At 42.1% G+C, this 21,189-nt stretch overlaps 1 protein-coding gene across 6 annotated transcripts in view; it reads left to right on the top strand.

The window, feature by feature from the left end:
* AUTS2 (activator of transcription and developmental regulator AUTS2) overlaps positions 1-21,189 on the top strand; it is a 798,001-nt gene that overhangs the window by 355,825 nt on the left and 420,987 nt on the right. For all 6 annotated transcript variants that reach the window (XM_063341185.1, XM_063341187.1, XM_063341183.1 and 3 more), the window contains 2 exons: positions 6,196-6,297; positions 15,192-15,227. In XM_063341185.1, the coding sequence (XP_063197255.1) occupies positions 6,196-6,297; positions 15,192-15,227 (138 nt within the window). The remainder of the gene's footprint in view (positions 1-6,195; positions 6,298-15,191; positions 15,228-21,189) is intronic.

Here is a 21,189-nt window from a genome sequence, read left to right as displayed (position 1 = left end):
TTGCCGGTGCTTCTGCTGAGGCCCATGTGTGCAGCATTTGGGAAAAGTATGCGACTGCCAGTAGCAACAAAAATTCACATCTTCAGAGCCTAGCTTGAGCCTGGGCTCCTGGGAAGAGCCCAGAGAATAAGTGGAGGCAAGCTCTGCGTATATGAGGGAGCAGGTAGAAATGTCTTTGTACTGTGTAGGGCTGTCGCCCTGGTCAGGACGAACTACTGTCGTGGGTTTGGGACTGGGCTGTACCTGTTCAGGCTTTCTGGAGTCAGCAAGCATTGCTAACAGAGCACGTATGAGTCTATTCACCAGCTGATCTGAGCTAGAGAATATATTCACCCAGGTAGGAGCTGGATCAGAAGAGTTTCGGACTGTCTTGCCCTTGCAAAAGCTGTATAAATAAAGAATGACAGGCAGAACTGAAAGCCTAAAACTCCCCTCCCCGCAGCAGGGTTATGCCATCCCTTGAGGAGCAGGTGGCCTCTTCCTCTAGGACTCTGGTAAAGGCTTAGCTTGCTGGCTGCGCTATAATAGGGAGAAGTGTTAGTATTCATAACTTTAAAGTATAATGTAGTGAAATAATCCTTTAATTCCATATGGTGTGGAAACTCAGGCGCCTCGAAACTATACCATAGATTTACTGCTGCCAAATGGTATGGCGTTTTAAATTAAAATATATTAAAAAAAAAAAAAAGCTTGGAAGAGCCGTATTAGGGTGTTTCTGACAAGATATATAAGCTCTGTGAAAAAGGCTTTTGCTAAATTCTCAGTAGGTTTATTTATTTTGCTTTTTGTTACTTGCTAACCAGGCATTGCTACTATGGAATTATCTAAAGTGGCTTAGGGATCCAGCAAAGCAAACTGCGGTCCTGAGAGGATGATGCTCCCTGTAGTCTGGGGCTCAGCTGCCTTTTCATCCTCCCTTACGCCTCTTAACATGATCCACTATCTCTGTCCTTCATTCTTTTCCTTTCTGAGACAAAAGGCAAGAGAGAGCCATGTTGTTATGGGTTATCCTTAGCAGTGTTTTATGGCTTACGCCCCCCATCCTTTCATTTCACAGAAATGTCTGACTAATGTAGTAACTATAGCACTATTCCTGCAGATCTGTCCTACTCCTAAGCCTGCATATTTAGGTCGACTTTACCCTTTGAATTTGAATGGCAGAAGGAAGGATAGCAGAGAGGTACTTTCCCTGGACACAACTGAATATTCAGTTTGCACTTTCGCTGTCACAAAATAGGGCTGAATATTTCCCTGGGGCAAAAACAGTTCCATTAGATTTCAAGTCACCTGAAAAGCCCTCCATGCCCTGAAAGAAGAGTTGCGCTTAGAGCTTACTATTACAGCAGTTTCACGTTGATGTTTTAGCATCTTTTTTGGTTTATTCATAATCTGAGCAGTTTCTGGCCAGTTTCTTTGTGACCTTTAAGCCTGAGCTAGTCTCTCTCTTTTTTCTTCATCAAATGGTCACTGTTAGGGTTGCATATCTTAAGCTTCTCCTTCTCCACTCCCAGCGCTATTTCGGTAACCCTCTCACGCTTTGTGTCCCTCGCGGCAGCTCCAGTTCTCCGTCTATTTTGCGTGACTCTACAGGGTAGAGCAGGGTGATACGTCTGAAGTTTTTTGGCTTGGTTTATGAGCAGCTGGGTGCTTTTCACCAAAGCACGGTGTGGTGAGTTTTCTGTGGCGAAGGACAACCCCGCACCCAGCCTCCCACCTCAACAGGCCAGAGGGAGGGAAAAAGAAAAGGTGGAAAAGCTTGTGAGGTGAGATAAAGACACGGAGATCACCAATTACCGTTGTAGGCAAAACAGCCTTGAGTTGGGGAAAACTATTATAATTTATTGCTGATTAAAATAGATTTGGACAGGGAGAAACAAAACAAAACTTGAAACACCACCTTCTCCGCGCGGCTCACCCTCACTGCCTTCTTCCTCAGCGTGGCGCAGGGGCTGAGGGTTGTGGTCTCTCTGCGACAGCTCCTTTCCCTGCTCCACAGGGGTCCCTCCCACGGGGGGCAATTCCTTGAGGAAAAACCTGCTCCAGTATGGGGTCTCCGGGGGCCACGGTTCCTTCAGGGAATATCCACCATCTCCGCCGGGCGCGGTGGAACCTCTGCTCGACCCTGGCGTGCCTCCTCCCCTCCTCGTCCCTCACCTGGCTCTTCGCAGGGCGTCCGCTCGCTTCCCTTCCCCTCACGCCTTAGTGCTCTGGCATTTTTACCCTCTCGTAAATTCGCTTTCTTTCGGAGGGGTGCCGCCAGCTGCAGGGAGGGCTCAGCCCTGCTGGGTGGGGGGGGCATAGCAGAACCGGCTGGAACCGGCGGGAACGGGCGGGAGCCTGCAGGGCAGCGCCGGCCTCTCCTCACAGAGGGTCCTGCTGCCCGTGGAGGGAAGAGCCAAAGCAGTCAGGCTTCACACCGCTCGTGCCTGTACAAAAGGGAAGAATGAAAACGCAGGTGAGCGCGGGTGTTTTCAGGGCTTTTTTGTGTTTTCAACGCACTTTGGCAGTTGGAGCCACCCCACCATGAGAAACTGTTGTTGCCCCCAGAGCAGCGAGTGGGATTGCCAGGTCCCGTAGCGTGCGATGTACTCTGCAATCACCCACTGGGAAACTCTCCCTGATTAAAAAAACCCCAGCTCTAAATAGGCCAGTTTTGGAGAGCAGGGAAGACCTGTTGTTTTTCGTACTTTTTGGGGAGGGAAACGTGTGTGGTGAAGAATCAGAAATAAAACCCCTTGCTGAGTCCCAGCCCAGCGCTTCAGCCAGCAGCCGGCCTTCCGGATCTGCCTTTTTCCTTTTCCTTTCTTTCTTTTAATAGAAAAAGTGTAGCTATCTAGTTAACTAGTTCTGCGTAACTTTGAGTATCCTCCAATAGATTTAAAGGCATTACAAAATAATAGGTTCTGTAGTACAATAAAAGATTTCCAGAAATACGATGCGATGATGCTAAGAATGACCAAAAACTAGAGAAGTGTTGGAGATGTAGGTATGCACCAGGGTCCCGGTCCTCTGCCATTCAGCCTGGGCAAACAGGCTCGGGTCGCTGATTATAATTTTTTTTACATGTAACCCGTCTCTCACACCCAGGGAATCTTTGGGGCTGTGCAAGTTCATTGGGAGTCAGAGACACTCTGCGTTTTCAGGGGTGTGTGCTTTCAGTCCAGAAAATGTCTGTATTTCCTCTTTGAGAGACCTTTTAGAAGGATCCCTACATGGATAAATTCACACCCATTGTCCAGTGAAAGTGTGGAGTCAAATGTGCTTTTTGCAAATCCTTCTTTGTTCCTCGCTTGGTGCAAAGTAGAAGAGTAACGGCCGTGTTAACGCGGGAAGGTCTTCAGCGAGACACTTGAGTAGACAACATGGGAGTTTCATGCTTTTTGCATGGGGCACCTGGACAGAAATGATACAGGAACAAGAGTTGTCAATGTTGCACTTCATATTTTTTCCAAGGACAATTGCATTTTCGAGGGGAAGCTGATTTTAGGGTTCCCATGTGCCCCAGAGTAATGCACCGAACGCATGCAGTGTATCTAAAGATCCAGTCTTTTATTTGCAAACTTTTTTTAGCAGCACCAAATTATTAAACGTCAGTTTAATTTTAAGTGGTTGAATCTGTGCAAGTAGATCAAAATGAACCATTGCCTATCCGTATTAAGCGTTCTCATGTGCGTTTGTGTGTAACTTTAGGTTCTTAAAAGAAGACAATGGGCACATTTCCATGCTTTATTTTTTTAATTTAGCACAGATTGATGGGTTTTGGCATAAAATGTAAACCCTCAACAGTTTGGCACATGGAGAAACTCAACTTGGAAAAAAAGAAAGGAAAATATGGAAAGCTTATAAATCTTAACTTGGACATACTTCTGAGTTTGCTGTCTAGTCTATGTAGTTCACTTTGTTCCTACAGAGTTTCAGGCTCAGATATCTTGGTCATATTCTCTTACTCCTTCTAAACTGTGTCTAGAAAAATGACACCTGCTGGGTTTTTCTTTTCTTCTCTTTAAAGAGCTGAAATTTGCAATGTAGAAGTATAAAAATTACGCTGTTATAACTAACGTATGAAAATTGTGTGCAAGATAAGTTGAGGTTCTAAAAATAAAATCTGAGACTCGAAAAAAATTCTTCAGGCCCCAGTTACAATGAGAGTTTTTCCATCGTTGAGAGGATGTTGACGAAAGGCTGCATCAGGGAAATTTGATCCATTTTCCTTTGGGTTGTTAAATTTTAAACCTGGGACCATAAAATTACAGTACCCAGTGGTCCTAGATAAGATCTGTGAGTTATATATGAAGTGTAAGACTTCTTGAATTCGTTATCCTCCCCTCCGCCTCCAAAAAATGCGACCTAGATCTATTAGATCTGACTGATAAACCATTCCACTTGAAATAAAAATCTTTTTACTTGAGAATTTCTGGCTGAGCTGAGGAATATTTAGTTTGTTTATTAAGTTATAAGTGTTTGACAAATAGCTCTACATCTTACATTTTCTTTGAGCTGAGAGTACACCTGTGCCATTCTTTGTGGTTGTGCTCATGCATTGCAACTCAATTGTGTGTCTGAGCCTGTCGTTTTGTGTACTTTCTCCTTCCTTTATTCTGACTGATAGAGATCACACAAAACTGCCTTTTACTAATGAGGGGAATAAGGGATGAAGGTGACACATACCAAACTTGCAGATGTGATTTGCTTTTGTAGTGACAGGGAGAAACTGATGATAACTGTTCGGGTGAGAATGCTTTGTGCACTCCCTTAGTGAACCTCAGAGAGGAGAGCAGTGTATACGGGTGTGAACGTATATCTGGGAAATAGAGCAGCAATGTATGTCTTGTGTGCATGTGCCAATAGAAGAGAATGTGTGTGCATTTTTGTGTGTGCTTGTGCAGCATGTTTCTGGGAGAACTGGAAAAAAATGAGGAGAGAGGGAGAAGAAAGGGGGGAAAAAGTTGGCGGAGAGAGTTCATGGAGGAGGAACTTTTCGTCTCCAGTCATGAAATGGTGATGAGTGTGATTATCTATTTCTGTACAGTCTAAAGAGAAATTACTATGAATGTATTAATAATCAGAATAAGTTAGGAGGAGTTGTTTGTTATATGAATACCGGTAAGTGTAGTAGGTGTCTCATAAAATACTTCATTAGGTACCTTGCCGAGTATTTTCTCTGCATTTGCCTCTGCTGCCAGTATTTACATATGTGATTTTAAATCTACATTTCTGAAATTGACTTCTTGCCAGTATTAACCTCAGGAGTAACCAGTCTTCACAGAAAATCAGTCCAAACAAAGCATCAACAAGGCTAAACCAAAATTTTAATACATTCAAGCAAAATATAGGGAAAGATACGTTAAAAGAAATATATACTTTTTCATCATTGCAGTAGATGTAGCTCATATCTGCCTCTTGCTGTATATACGTTTATGTGCTTGTGGACATGTGTGTAATGTATGTGTATGGTAAACGTTCATTTCAGTACGCTGCTGTTGTAACATGTTGACCTGCACAATCCACAGCATAAGAGAAAGCAGATGTGTTCTCAATTGTATTGAAAATATAGTTCGTGATTTTTTGCTATTTTTTATTTATTACAATGCCAGTAAAGTTCATTAAAGCTGCTTTGAAAGGCAAAAGCAATCTTATACCTATTAAGTAGGTGACGTTGTTTCATGAACATTGAAGTTAGTCATTGAGGTTAGTATCCGGTGATGATGTTGGGGGCTATTCCAGCAAAAGGCCTCCCCGGAGCGATGGCCGCTCCTTCCCCTGGGGAGATTTCCATTGACCCTGGATTCTCAATACTCTTCTGCTGTGATGAGGGAGGGATTCATTCTGCACGTGCTTTGTGTGATGGTAACTGCATCTATGGCATAAATAACTTGAGAAGTCTAGAAGTTCCCAAAATGAAGGTCTTAAGCTGTGATTTCCCTGGGACATGAATGTTGCCTCCTTCTACCTGCAGGGTCTCGGCCCTCACGCAAGCTGTCGTGCATGTGAGCTTGCTTTGCTCTCTGCATTCATGGTCTCGCTGAGATGCTGTCTTGGCACCAAGGCTGCACCATGCCGGTGGCAGTGCTGCAAGCACCATGTAAACCCTGCTTTGTGTAGATGTGAGGTTGGGTTAAAGAAGAGCAGTGGACAAGGGGACTTACCCGAACCAGGCTAAACTCTTGCTCTCTTTGTTTTTTCTCTTTCCTGCAGCTCAAGCCAGGTCAAAACAGTTGCCGAGACAGTGACAGTGAAAGCGCCAGTGGGGAATCGAAAGGTTTCCGTCGAAGTAGCTCTCGGGAAAGACTCAGTGACGTAAGTAAATCTCCTGCAGCCAAATACTGCTCTGATTAACCCCTGGTGTAGTTTTCTGAGGGGTGTAAGTCATAACAGGATTTAGTTTCTGGGATGGTTTGTTGCTAAAAGCCCGTTCCCTTTAGGGGGTTGGGAGAGGAAGAGGTAACTTAGGTCTCCTGCCCCAGTTCAGTAAACTTCTTGTTTGGTACAATGTCTGTCTGTGTGAAAACACTCATTCATTTTGAAATAGTTGAAGGCCATTTAATGAAGTTAAAATGTTCTGCATAGTTGAGAAGTGAGATGGCCTCTTTTTACCCCAACTCGGTAAGGAAAAGAATGTATTTCTTTGGGCTAAATACTGTGTTTATGAAAAGTATTAAGAGTGCCTAGAGAGACTCCGCTAATTTATATATAATGAATTGATATAACATGGCCAACAATAGCATAAGCTCTGCCTTTATTGCTCTACCTAAACTGCTGTGGAAGGTCCTAAGATGGCAGCTCTGCAGAGGATGTTTTTCTCCATTGAAGAATGCTGGCCGTTCACTGAACGACACGCATGAGTTATTCGGACATATGAATGACTACAGAAATCTTGCTGTTGCTGCAATTAGATTATTATTTATTATGTGTACCATCACAATCCTTGAGTGTTTTATTCATGGCTCTGGGTCCTCTGTGCTACATGCTTTACAACAAAGATTATAAAGACAGCCCTGTCCCAAAAGAGTATCTAAATCGGGGAATTTGTAGGTCAGATCCTTTGCTGGTAAAAGCATGGATAGCTACATCAGTCAGACCAGTTTGTATCAGCCAGCAATCTGGCCCTACTTTTAACTAACCCACGTTTTGGAAATGGGGATTTTATTGATAGCATGTCCATGTAGATTTGGATGACAGATACCAGATGGTGTCCTCTACAGGCCAATCCAATAAAACTGAATTGAGTAGACATTAAAAGAAATACCTTTGAAAAGGATACATTTCGTTGTGCGGATTTAAGCCTGAAGGCACACAGCTAGTAATTTTTGCTGAATTGTGCGTATCACTGGAACAGCCGCCTGATAGGTTTTTTTTCTGTGAAGGTGTGAAATCTGTAGCACGCCCTTTCCTCATCCCTTTGTGACATTATTTTAGAGGTCCATTCCTACCCCAGAGCCAACCTTTATGGGTACATTCAGATAGACACTTCAGAGCCCGCCCTTCATAGCTGTCAGGTGAGGTCAGTCTCAGGGCTGTAAGATACCTTTGGAAGAGGAGAGTGAAACCAGAGAAGATAGTAAGTAAATGCTCTGTGCAGGTAGCAGCGGATGGCAGCTGACCATCAGCCTGTCACCGTTGCCATCCTAGCTTGCTCTGAGCCCTGCGGCAGCTGAGAAGTCACTGCAATGAACTTCACAATTACACAGCACCTTCCAGCAAAAAATTTCACAGCTCCTTACAAACATGGTTTTAATTTAGCCTTGTCACTCCCTTGCAATGTACTCACTGGAGAGCTCTGAGGCTTATGTGAGCTTCCCAGCAGCTCATATCATTGCAGTGCCAGACCTGGCAGTGAGAGCAGAGTCCCGCTTCCCCTTCCACCAATCAAATACAGTTTTTCTCTGATGTTTTTACAATACTTTCCCTTTATAGAATCATAGAGTCATAGAATAGTTTGGGTTGGAAAGGACCTTTAAAGGTCACCTAGGCCAACACCCCTGCAATGACCAGGGACATCTTCAACTAGATTAGGTTGCTCAGAGCCCCGTCCAACCTGACCTTGAATGTTTCCATCTGCTACCTCTCTGGACAACCAGTTCCAGTGTTTCACCACCCTCATTCCATGTCTTTCCTGTGCTGGGGACCCCAGAGCTGGATGCAGTGCTCTAGGTGGGGTCTCACGAGAGCAGAGTAGAGGGGCAGAACCCCCCTCCCTCGCCCCGCTGGCCATGCTGGTTTTGATGCAGCCCAGGATGTGGTTGGCTTTCTGGGTGGCAAGCTCACATTGCTGGCTCACGTCCAGCTTTTCATCCACGAGGACCCCCAACTCCTTCTCTGCAGGGCTGCTCTCCATCCCTTCATCCCCCAGCCTGTGCTGATACCAGGGGTTGCCTGGACCCAGGTACAGGACCCTGCACTTGGCCTTGTTGAACCTCATGAGGTTCATACAGGCCCAATTCTCGAGCTTGGCCAGGTCCCTCTGGATGGCATCCTGTCCCTCAGGTGTGTCAGCTGCACCCTCAGCTTAGTGTCATCTTTTTCTTGGCACTATGGCGAATTAATAGGAAGTGGAGAGCCAATATAGCTTCCCTAGTGCACCTGAGAGAGGTCATAGGGATTCACAGGTTGCTCAAAAGGAACATTACGTAAATATATATGAAAATGTATATTTTAAAATGTTATACATAATTTATGTTTTGCTTAATAAGTAAGTTCCTTTATGCTTTGGTAATTCATTGCAATACAAGCATGTCCCTTTTTGGTCTGGCTTTGCCAGTTCAGCTGAGATTTGAGAGAGAACTCTCATCTTGCCTGAGTGTGTGGTGGCTTTTCCCACACTCTTTCAATTGAGAGAAGTAAATACTGTTCTGCATTTCTCTCTCTCCCAAAGACAAACACCCCCTGTTTTTAAATGGGCCTTACAAAGTTGTAGTGTGATACTTCCACTTCCAGCTATGGGTGAGCCCGCCTTGAACTGTCCTCTTATGCGCAAAGATGCATCAAGAGTTTCAGAAGGTTATTTTCAATGATATCTTTTAAAGGAGTGAGTTTTCTAATGATACCTACCAATTACCGTCCAGAAAAAACTACAGACTGAAGAGTAAGTTTTCTCTGAAGATCCTTTTCTGTTTTACGACCGTTTTCTCAGAAAAAATAAGCACGAAGTTGTGTACTCAACAGAAGATAGAACTAAAATATAAAATACTGCAGGCAGATTAACCCTGAGGTCAGAAGGCAAATTTTGGACATGAAATGTAATGGATCTCCACCGACGTAGCCTGACAGCATTGTAAGATTAAGCATGGCTACTGCATGGAAATACGTATAATGAAAGAAGTGCATATACTCTAGGTGAATGATCAATTTTCAAATCCCTAGTTGTAAGCAAGCTGTTGAAACAGAAATGTTAGCTTCGTGAGCTTTAACGCGGAGCCAAAGTGATAGCTTAGTGACAGATGCAGAATGAGGGAGATAGAATAATGAATATCCAGTTGCAAACTGACATGTCAGTGGCTTCATTCCCTCTCCTGTCAGATATCTTTCAACTCTGCATATTGTAAACGTACCTACAGTCCTTGGATAACACAGATTGATGCGAAGTGTGTTTACAAGGGATGACTCCTTTCCAGGCTAATGAGATCCAAGCAGGTAATTTGCAGCATTTGCGAGAGAGGTGGTCAAAAAATGAAAAGAAGATAATTCAATGAAAAGACCATGTTAAACAGGAGACTTTTCTCATAATGAGGCTTGAAATAGCATCAGACAGTAGGAAGAGGAATATCCTATGTTCTTGTCAGAGGCAATGCAGTGAGACTGATTTCCATCAACTCTTTTCTTTGTCCTCATCTCGCACACATGTACACACACGCACACACCCCTCTGTGAGAGAACATAATTAGCAGCGAACTTGACCTCTGCTAGATTAGGGATAATGATTGCTCGAATGCTCCATTGCAAGCGTTTGACAGTGCCCTAATACATCTCCCCGTTTGAATTTCATAAACCCATTGCTCTCTGCCTTTCTACCCTATATAGTATTTTTTGGAATGACAACTTGTTTTTTCCTTTATGGACAGAGGTAGCTCCAGGGGCCTAAAAGAGAGAAATTGGAGAGCTGCTCCTCCTTTATATATAGGGTGCTGTAGTCAGTTTAATCTCATCAAAATCTTGCCAGTAGTAGAATTCATTTTGTTGAGATTTTGCTTGGAGACAAGATGGCAGCGCTTTCTCTTTTCCTCAGCTTGGAGCTCAGTCAACTTGTTTTCCTTATCTTTCCGTATGTATTTATTTTTAATTGAGTCTTCACACTTTGGAATACATGGGGTACTTTTTAGGCAGGTTTTACAAAGCAGCCAGGAGATTACTTGAGGAAAATGGGAGAATTACAGCTAAGCTGGCCGGTAAATGCACAGAGTATTCAGGGGTTCAGCCACCTCTTTGCTAATCAAAAACAAATCAAAAAACGTGATTTCTTTGGTGCACATGCCTAAATTCTTGATCTGCCACAGAACCGAAGCTCACACTCGGCTGTAGATCATTGCTAGGCTTGTTAAAATCTGATGTCTGTGAAATGGCCCTTGCTCATCGTTTCGGTAATGATGATGCAGTGGCAGCTTGAGCCTGCACTGATGGGAGAGGGCTGACAAGCTGCTTCGGGCACCCTCAGCCCTGCTGCTGCTCCTGGTGTGGGTTGGAGGCTTTCAGCGAGGGGATGAATAGTAAAAGGCTCTCACGTGTGGTTGTCATCGGTTGGGAAGCAGCACAGGTCTTCCACTCTTCCTGCACAACAGAAGCATGGACTGCCTGTCCTCTGCCGGCTTTTTCTGAACAAGGCATCGCAAACTGGGAGAAAGAGTTGGCACCTTCCTGTCTAGAATATTGGTCCAATTCTTGAATAGGGAGTGGGACAGGAATCTTTCCATTTGTCCCCTACGTTAAAGGTCTTGTCTTGGGCTCTCATCAAAGCTGATACACTATTTCATAAGTGCTTCCCTCTCCCCAGTGCACTGTAGCTGTGTGCTCCTACTGCATTGTGTATTTTGTGCTTGAGAATAGGTTACAGTGAGGTATCAATGAGGAGTAAGTCCTGGAGTGCCCTGCCCACCAGGTCTTTTGCTGTCTGTCTTCTTTTGAGAAGAAAGGTGTCTACACCCCCAGCAGTGTAATCCTGCGGACAGCTCATGGTTTTGGCCTCAAATATGGGATATTTTCGGTTCTCTGTCTCCCATTCCTCCCACCTATGTGCTGAGCCCAAAGAAAGACAAATTGAGGAATGGTCTTTGGGTTATGTGAGCTGAAATCCGTAGTACTTTTCCTTCTCCAGAATATCCCCGGTAATCTTGGCTGTATCTAAAGTGGAATAACACCAGCAAAGCTCTGTGTGTGTTTGTGTATGTGTGTGCCAGAAGCTGATCAGCTGCAGTGGCTCCTTCTTTGTATGTGTGTGTGTGTGTGTGAGGGTGTGTATGTGTGTGTTTGTGTGTCTAAGGTTGGGTGCTTAAATGCTTTGTTGCATTATGTTAATTCCTCGGCAGTGCAATCAAATTCATGTCGTAATTAAAGCTGTCAGTTGGAAGGCAAGCCAATCGCCAAGAAAACACAGCATAACAAATGAAGTGAAATGATTCTGCGTGTAGCTATACAATGCTTCGCCAGGCATGAAATTAAATAAGTAATTTGATGTTGACATCAGAAATTGAAATGATACCCACTGTTCCTTCATTCAGTCAGACCTGCATAAACAATAGCCAGAACAAATATGTACAACACAGTCTTTCTCCTCACCCAGCTCCCCAAGTAATGCACAATATATATGCAAAATGGGTATAACTGTGCCTTCCAAGACCTCAAGGATGTAATTTTCTTTGGTACACAATAAACTAATGCTTACACGAGGGTTACTACATTTTTGCTCCTGGGCCAAAAGTTCTTTCCTTTAAGAAAGGAAGGAAAAAAAAAGGGGGGGGGGGGCAGAAGGAAAATAACAAAACCAAAACCCTGTTAATTTTAAGCAAGTGCCTTGCATTTTGCTGATGGGCATCTGATGCAGGCTTCTGCTGGTGGTTGTGTGAATATCGAATATTATATCTAATGTTAAATTTTGCAAAGGGTTTCGGAAAGTGAAACCATTACCTCTATTATAGGCACACTTTATATAAGAGATGTAGAACCATCCAGTGCAGGATCACGACTCAGCATGGGCTTGTAAAGATGCTGCATACACAGTATCTCATTCATCAGTTGATACCAAGGCTGGGCACTGGGTAGTAGGATCCTTTCGCTATTGGGAGTTATCAAAAAAGGTGAGAAGCTGTCTTCTTGCATAGCCCTTGCTTCAGCCTATATGCTCTGTCAACACACAGTTCACAACACAGCTGACTTAGTCATTCATGCATGTGCAATACAGTCTTTCTGACTTCAATTAAAAAGAGTTTGCAAACTGTACTATCCATATGCAGCATGCAATGTGTGAAGGGCTATATTTCCATCCAGCAAACTCAGATTCCCTGAAAATGCACAGTTGTTTCTTTTCAGTGAAAGTCATTTGATTGCTATGTTTCGACTGTCCTCCCATAGCCATTGCAGCATTGCTTTTGAAGGAATGGAAATACTCAGTGGGAAATATTTTGTTTGCTTATTCTTTTTTCTTCCTTTTTATTGTTTTGTTTTGATACTTGATCCTTCCAAAACTTGGAATAAAAAGGAGACAAAAATTACACACAGATGCAGAATGCAAACTTTGGAGCTTTCAGCCTGTAAAGTAAGTTTTAAAAAATTGTGAGTGAAAGAGTGGGAATCGATTGGCATCTGTACGTAGCTTAAACTAAAGCGGTTATAATGATTGCACGTGTTGTACTTTGTGGGTAGATCTCTAGCTTAAATTAAAAGAATTTAAATGGCATGAAGCAGAAAGCAGAATGAGTAAAGCGAAAGGCAGTATATGTGATGTACTTTACCAGGAAAGTAAATGCATAAGGTACTAAACTGGAGAGTGCTGAAATGGGCTCTCTACCAGGTGTAGAGCCTGGTGTCTCCCTAGGTGTTGCAGGGCTGCAGTCCCTGGGCTGCAGTGGCTCCCAAACCCACGGTATGTGGCCCATGGAGGGGACTTGATAGCTGGGAGCAGTAGCCGGGCCATGTGATGACTGGGGCTGTGGTAGTTACCAGGTTACTCCCGGCTGCACGGTCAGGGGGACAAAGAGGAAAGCAGAGCAGTCGGGCTGAGCTCAGGGGCCTCGTGGCCGTGTGTTCCCAAATCTGCGCTGCCAACTCCTCTGCACCACAGTGTGATGCTGCTGCAGAGGCGCTTTCAGGGGCATCATCCCTGGGACCAGGTGGGTCTTGCTGTGGAGGACGGCGGTAGAGGGAGCTTGAGGCCCCAGAGCAGCCAGAGTGGGCCCAGAAAGACTTAGGAATTTATTTATTTCTGTAGAGCTCCCTTTGCACTCTGATAACCAAATCTGTAGACTGCAGATCTCGAGTCCTACAGTGGCCACAACATATAAGATAGACAGTATTAAGGGTCAGGAACCACATACATACCTTCCAAATTTCTGTAGCAGTTTTGTTCGTTCATGTAAGATGTCCCATCAGGGTTTGTTGATTTTATATTGGTATCCTTATGACTATCAAGGTGATTTCCTCTTGTGCAGTCTTTAACTTCTAATGGCTTAAACAAGAAGGCCTTCCCTAAAGGTATATAACCTCTCTAAACCTCTTTGATTTTTTTGATTTTTTGCAATGAATTTTGTCAGTGTTAATTTTAAATTTCTTGGCACAATCTACTTCTGCCGTGCCGAGTTCAGTAAAAAGATACCATCAGCCCCTTGTGGGGGTTTATTTTATTTTATGTCAGTGCTGCACTCCATGATCAGAAATCGAGAGAATTTGCTGTGAGGGTACCCTACAATAGTGTCTCAGAACAGGGACGACAGCGATGCAAATTCCGCACCTTTCCAATGGTTTGCCAAGGCCCCCGTGCAGTTCCTGATAATCACTGAGCTGTGTCATTGCTGAAATTGAGGTTGTGGTAAGGAAGAGAAACGGGAATTGAGCTGTAGGAGCTGAAGACTGGTCATGTGGACTACCCACCGTGCACTGGAGAATTATCCTCTGCATTTTGCTTCCTTGGCCATTGACTAGCCTGTCTTGAAGTGTTGCAGGTGATAGGGCCGTAGCGTTGGGAACTGTTCACTCTTTAACGTAACAGCCAGTGACCTGGATTAGGACTGAGATGTTTAGGTCTCTCACCATGTCTCTAAGAGAACCTGCTGTGTAATCTCCATTGCTTAGATGAAAAACTAATGAAACAAACCTCTTTATCTCCTTAATTCCTGTGAACGTAGAGGTTGTGATCGTGTCCCACTTAAACTGAATATCGTGATGCGTTTTTTTAAGCATTTAAACCTTTTGATTATTTTCCATGGTAGTAATATTAGTTTTAATTCTTTTTATGGGTTTCGGTTTTGAAATCCGTTTCACACTGTAGATGTTTGTTTTTTCTTTTCTTTTTTAAATCCTTGGTTTCTCAAACAGTGTGCCCATCCAAATGGGAAATTGTAGTGACTGTGTTCTCCAGAAAATGGTACATTGACTGAAGCGGCTTCTCTGTGCCCACGCGTTCTTTACATTTCAGACTACTAATTATGTTTACAAAATGTCTCATTTTAGAAAAGCACTATGTGTGTACTAACCAGGGCCTTTCGGGAATAAATTGGCAAACAGGTCATACACTGAAAAAGTCATCCAAACCCACCGGGCTTTTTGTTTTGAAGTCAGTCTACGTTTTTTTCTTTTCCCCCTCCCGCCTGCCCCTTTGTGGCCACAAAGCTGAGTAGCTGGAGTCCAGGGCATTGAATGTCAGCATGTCAGGGAGGCTGGTTGATGAGTGTCTGTTTAGTCTCAGTGCAGGGCGAAATGCCATCATTAATTCATTACCCAGCTGCCTGTCAAATAAATTGGCAATTACGTCCACCGCAGAAGCTTGGAATTCAGTAAATAGCACGTTACCATCTCAGAGTCGTTGAGAGATGTAAAGGGAAAAATTAAGCAACACCGTGTTTGTTTCAGTAGCAGATGACAAGGGGCAGCACATTGGTGCTGTGATGTAGTGATGAAAAGCTTGGAAAGGGCTGGTAATGAGCTATGTGGATTGGAACGTGTTAAAAACCATCACTGACTTTCCACTTTGTCTTTGTGTTTTATTGCAGAGCTCAGCTCCTTCCAGCTTGGGAACAGGCTACTTTGTAAGTGTATCTCAACTTTAACACATGTGCCTCTGAACAGCATAGCGTTACTCCTGAAATGAAACTGCCTTATTACATGGAAACAAGCATAAATAACCAATCTCAGTCTGCCCAATAGGTTAACTTCTCTTTTTCTATTCCTTCCTCCACGAAGGCATTGTAAGTAATGTTTCAGATATGGTGGTCAATGTTTTCCTGAACTAATCAAGTGTCATATTAATTACTACATAAATTCCAACGGTATTTAATTTACACAATTATAGCAAATAAAATGAAGCATGGTCTTACCAGCTCTCTAATGTGAGATGGTAGGATCTTGATTTCCCCTTGTACCAACTCCCATTGATTCATAGACTTTAAAGAGCCCATTACGGCAGTCTTGTCTCATCTCCTGTGTACCACAGTCCAGAGAACGTGGCACAGTGACTTCTACCTGTTGGTTAAAAAGCCCCATGTCTCACAGATGATCTTGGAAAACACAGCCAGAATTGTGTTTATTCTAGATTTACATTTTACATCGTGAGAAGACGATCAGGCCCCAGCTGGTTTTACAATTGATCAAGCTTTTTTTATTGTTTATTTGCATGCCCCTTTATTGATTTAACATTCTATATTCATAATTTTCTATCTGTTTAGTCCCACATTCGTGAATACACTTTTCACTTGCACAGATAAGTTTGGGAGTAAAAAGTTTTCCAGTCAATCCAATGCACTCTTTATTTTGCTCCAAGATTTGTATTTAAATTGCTCATACCCTGTGTTTCACTTGTAACGTAAGCTATATTCTCCAAGCGTGTCTTTTCTGCCTTTATAATATCTGTTGGAGAAATAGAGCATTATGTATGTCCAAAAACAGGTGGGTAAAATGCAGTGAGACTTTTCCTATAGCATTGCTCTATATAGTTAATAGTGTAATCAAAGCCTGCTTCTATCTTGTCATCAAACTCTGGGGAGAAGAAAACTATATAGTATTCGATTACATGATGGAAAAACTTTGTGGCTCTCTTATCAGATTCCCAGAGTGTAATTTTCTTCCGTTAGTACATGGTGAAATTTAGTCTTTTTTCATAGAGGTCTGTGATCCTATAAGAAAGTTATGGGATTAAACTGTGTACGTGTGACCTCACATGTAAAGTGTAAAATGTGAGCACAAAAATTGCCTAATACCTGGAGCAATGCCGTGTCCTGCTGGATTTACATCGGACTTCTGCACAAACTGAATGTTCGCACTTCTGCCAGTGGTAATATCTGAAAAGAGCGTTATCCATTGAAAAAAGTTTTGTGGTAGTTTTTCTAATTATACCAAAGCCCAAATCAGTGTAAGGTAAGTTGTGAAACAGGAAAAAGCTGGTTTCCTTTTTTCAGCACTTCCCCTCTTTTGTGTCCTATGTATTTTTAAGAGGGAGGGAAAAATAATATCAGATGGCTCAACGTTTATTTTGCTTAATGACCAGAACTTGAATATCTTTCCATAGTTCAGAGCAAATTGCTTTTCTTTGTCTGGGCACTTAAAATTCAAATCATATGAACATATACAGACATGCTCTGGAATGGGACAAATATAATATGGGATGGAAAGCTTTAACATATATAAATAAGCCTTGTTCTCCTTATAGCGGGAGCTGAATATGCGTGGTTTAAGAACAATGTTCAGCTTCATCTTTAGGAAGCAGAGGTAACAGAAGAAAAGCCATCTGCTGTTCTCTTGCACCATACTGTCTGTGGGTTGGTCCAGTAAAATGAAATCTGGAAGGTGTCAACATCCCCTATGCTCCAGCAAAAAAGCTTGAAAGTTTCCAGTTCTCCCGAGTAAGGGATTCAGTAACAAGAAGAAGCTTGACATCTTCCAGTGCCAATGTATTGGCACTTTCACTCATACTAATTTGGATCTGTGTAGGTGGGGGAGGCATCCGTTATTATGTTCCATTAATATGATATGTTTAACTGCACTGTTTCTTATGAATAGTCATAGTAAGAAGATTTCTTTAACTTGCTTTCTCTTTCTTCACTAATAGCTGAATAGATAGAAAACGTCCTTCAGTTTCTCTCTTAGAGTCATTTTTATACTTAGTCTTGAATGAAACGTGGAGAGTTTTTTCCTCCCTTTTCACTTCGGAAAATTGTTTTTAGGATTATCTTGCTTATTGTTTTAAAAAAGTCTGTACCCTTATTAACTTACATGGAGCAAATAAAACCCAGATGTGTTTTGCGGTACCAGACAATGAGAAAAATGCTCCAGAATGATCCAATTAGCATGTGTTTCTGATAAATGTAATTATTGTATTATCAAAGTGCAAAAGAATATGCACTTGAATTGACTTTTTTCCAAATCTTTTAACTAGAAAAGACTGTTAGTTTTTGTCTTCAGTGTTAACCCAGAACATCAAAACAAGGGTCATTGGCCTCAAATAAAACAACAATGGGTTTTAGTTTAATAGATAATAATAAAGCTTTTGCCTGTGGAAATGATCGATCAATATATGTTGTACTTTGGACTACAAAATATCACATATTGTAGCACACCAAAGGAAACATGGGCAACCAGGTAAGTTAACACGGACTAACAGTAGACTCGCTGTCCGGGCACACCTACTACAGAAAGCAGAAACACAGACAGAAGGTTTTATTCAGGAATGAATGAACACTGAGGTATGGATTAAGTCGCTTATATTTGCTGTTTAAATCCAAGTATTAATGGAATCTCTGTGTGTTTAGGCCATGTTACCTAGCATGCACATAATGGAGATAATATTGGTGGGACTTGGAATCTCCTTTAAGAACCATGCTTATGCCAGGGACTTGGGTTTGATGGGTGGAGGGTCATGTGTCTGCAATGTTTGTGGGTGCGGTGCATGCTACAACAAAGCAAAAATTGCTTTTGGATCATTTTATTCTATAGAGAGCCTCCTGAGGTCTCTGAGAGTTTAAGGAAATGTTTATAAAACTGACACTTCCCAGTGTCAAAATCATTTTTCTAATATCTGTATGATAGTTCCAACCTAATAATTGATTATGCGCTTCCAGTAGTAGTGGGGAAGGCTGAAATCTTACCTAGTTTTATGCTATAACTAGGTAAATTTCCAAATGGCAAAGTTGGAGACTGGATTCTTATGTTCTCGTTGCCCCTACGTTGGTGCTTCTTGAAAAGCAATAGGTAAAGGAAAAATTCCCATACACTGGGGAGGGCATTTGTACTGCCTGCTTTGACAGCCCACCCTAGCTATGAAGTCATTGGTTGGGAATCTCCATCAAAGGATTCAGCCTAGCCCACATCTAACCAGAATGATCAGAACCGCCATGGATGAAACAGACTTTCTAATTAGATACCTTTAGCAAAGCAGGGTATGTGCAAGTAACCACTGAATGAGTGTTAATGATGCAAAGTTGTTGAGGAGCAGCAAATGCCTCTACAAGCTTTTTTCTGTTAAGAACAACTTATCTTCTACTTCTTTCACAAGTGCTAGTATGTTCAGTAGATTTTGGGAAAAGCCATTTTTCATTGCTGCTGGAATCTGTTTGACCTGTCTTGACACTCCTTGTCAGAGTGGACACTTTCCTATCCTTTTTACATATTCAGTAGTTAGAAGAGACAAAGGTAAAAATCATTCTAATTCTCCTTGTAAGCCTTTTGTACTGGCCTGACTTTATTGTTTTCTATGGGGTCATGTGAAAAAAGATTTGGATGTGCTGTTAGTTTTGGTGTGCCCTAAGAAATCATAACTAAATATTTCCTGGAAAATCTCCCAGTTGTCTTTGATATTTTTTGCATTGCAAATTGTCATTGTCTCTCATCAAAGATAGATTATAAGGTAGATTACATCTCATCGAGAAGTCAGATCAGCTAATTGGAAAGTAGTTAGAATTTTAGGAAAAAAACCCACCTTTTCAGGTTTAAAAGAAAAGTTATTTGAATTATGTGAATTTTTAACATTGTCCCTCTGTCTATGATTTCAGGAGGTTGAGAGAGGTGTTTTAGAATGATTGGAGTTTGAGTAATAGTAAAAACTTTTTCTCTTCTCTGACAAGAAAGAATGATTTTTGCTAGTTTTCTTTGTGTATCTTGCACATAACCAAATTCGCATTAAAGGATACAGGTGGTTCATTGGTTTGCAACACAAAACAGAATAGAAATCAAAACCTAAATAACTGAGTATTTTATTTTTAAATTACAAACCCAGTTCCCAAGATTGCCAGGTTCTTTGGCAACGGTGCAGTTTCTCCGTTTATGGGAACTTGTTTCCTTTTCTTCCATTGGTCTTCTTCTCAAGTCTTTGTGGCAATTTCTGAGGGTTTTCTGTTCCTTTTTTTTTTTTAATGCTTATTTTTGGATAGCAGGTTTTTTCCCCAAAAAGCACAGAGTTTCTGGGTTTTTCAGAGCTGGATGGATATTTGTTAATAAGCTGGTGACAGAAACGGTATTGGGGCGTTGGAAGGGAGAAGGAAACTCCTGTGACGCTTCTTTTCCAGACAATGCTTTTGCTCCACCTTAAAAAAAACAGGAAGAAAAATGAAAAATGTGATTTGCACACGGGCTGGTGACTCAGACAAACACAAATCGTGAGCATATTCCCAAAGGCTCTAGCTAATCAGTTGTGCTATCCAGTTTGGCCCTGAGTGGGTTCAGTTCAGCAGCTGTTTGCATAGTTACAGCGTGCCACTGGGACACTGTGTTGTGCAATGTTGCGGTGCATTACTCAGAGCTCTAAAAACTCATCCCAAGGAGAATAAGTGGAGCACCAGTGGTGTTAGTACAGAGATGATGGAAACCCAGTATTTGGCCTAGATAAGGCCAGCTATTTCACTGTGCAATAGGACTGTTTTTCACCCAGGATGTTACCTTAGAGAAGAAATGTGGAATTAGTTATACCAGCACGTTCTCTGGGCTCATATTCTCTGATAGAGCCCTTAAAACCAGTAGATTTTTCTTCATTGCCTGGTCTCCATGCAATGGCAGGGATCCTAAGTAGCCTATGTTTTCTTCTTTGAGGTGGTCAAATGTGTGATGTTGTTGACTCTCTTCAGGTGGGAGTATGTTAAGAGACTCCACTCTAGGAGAGTACAGTAAGACCTAGATGAAAGAGGTTTAAGAAATTCAACCAGCTAATGTTACAGAAGGGACATAATACTGTACTCCACATCACGTACACAGTGATGTTGGTAAATAAAGCGTTGTTGTTCTTGCAAGTAGGTTAAGTTTCTCAGTTATTTTTAGTGCTTGATTTTAGAAGCTATACATTTAAACGTATTTTGCTTATGTAAAAGTGTGTGTCCATCTGAAATAACTGTGAGGTCTACAAAAGCACTACAGTAGTGGCTGTTTGGATGGCCCCACACTTAATAAACTGTCATGTCCCCTCTGAATACAGTTGAAAAGACAATCCTTGTTATCCTGCATTTGGCACTATAAATCATTGTTAACAAATCCTAATTTGCTTAGTAGGGTAATGAATGATCTCCAGTTTTCTCACTGTAATTAGTTTTACCAACTATTACTGAGAAGGGTATACTGAAATCCATTTTAGCTCCACTTTAAAATCTCCGTGTGCCCATTCTTTGCAGAAGTGACGCTGACAACAGAGGTTATGAATCTTCTGATAGTAAATTCAGATTCAAGAAAAGTGGACAAGATCCCCAGTAGAAATCTCTCTGTAGGTCATAATTACCTATTAGTATTTGCAGACCTCAGTGGAGCAAATTTGGTGTGGAGCAGCGAGACCTGGAAACTCTGGTGTTTCTTTATCTGAAATCTTTTAGGTGTTGTCTTTTGTTTTCCAGGAGCCATTGAAAATGCAGTTTATTGTAACAGCTGCTGTAAGGGAGGCACATCATTGCCAACTAAATACATTACGTGTAATAAAATCTACCCCAGGTCTATTAATTTTAGCATTTATAAACTGTAGTGCTGTTCCTAGGGAGAACTGAGACTCATTAAAGAGTTTGCTAACAATATGACCATCAAAGC

This window comes from Chroicocephalus ridibundus, chromosome 7 (genome assembly GCF_963924245.1).
Source record: "Chroicocephalus ridibundus chromosome 7, bChrRid1.1, whole genome shotgun sequence".
NCBI lineage: Eukaryota > Metazoa > Chordata > Aves > Charadriiformes > Laridae > Chroicocephalus > Chroicocephalus ridibundus.
This window is presented reverse-complemented; position numbering and strand designations above follow the sequence as displayed.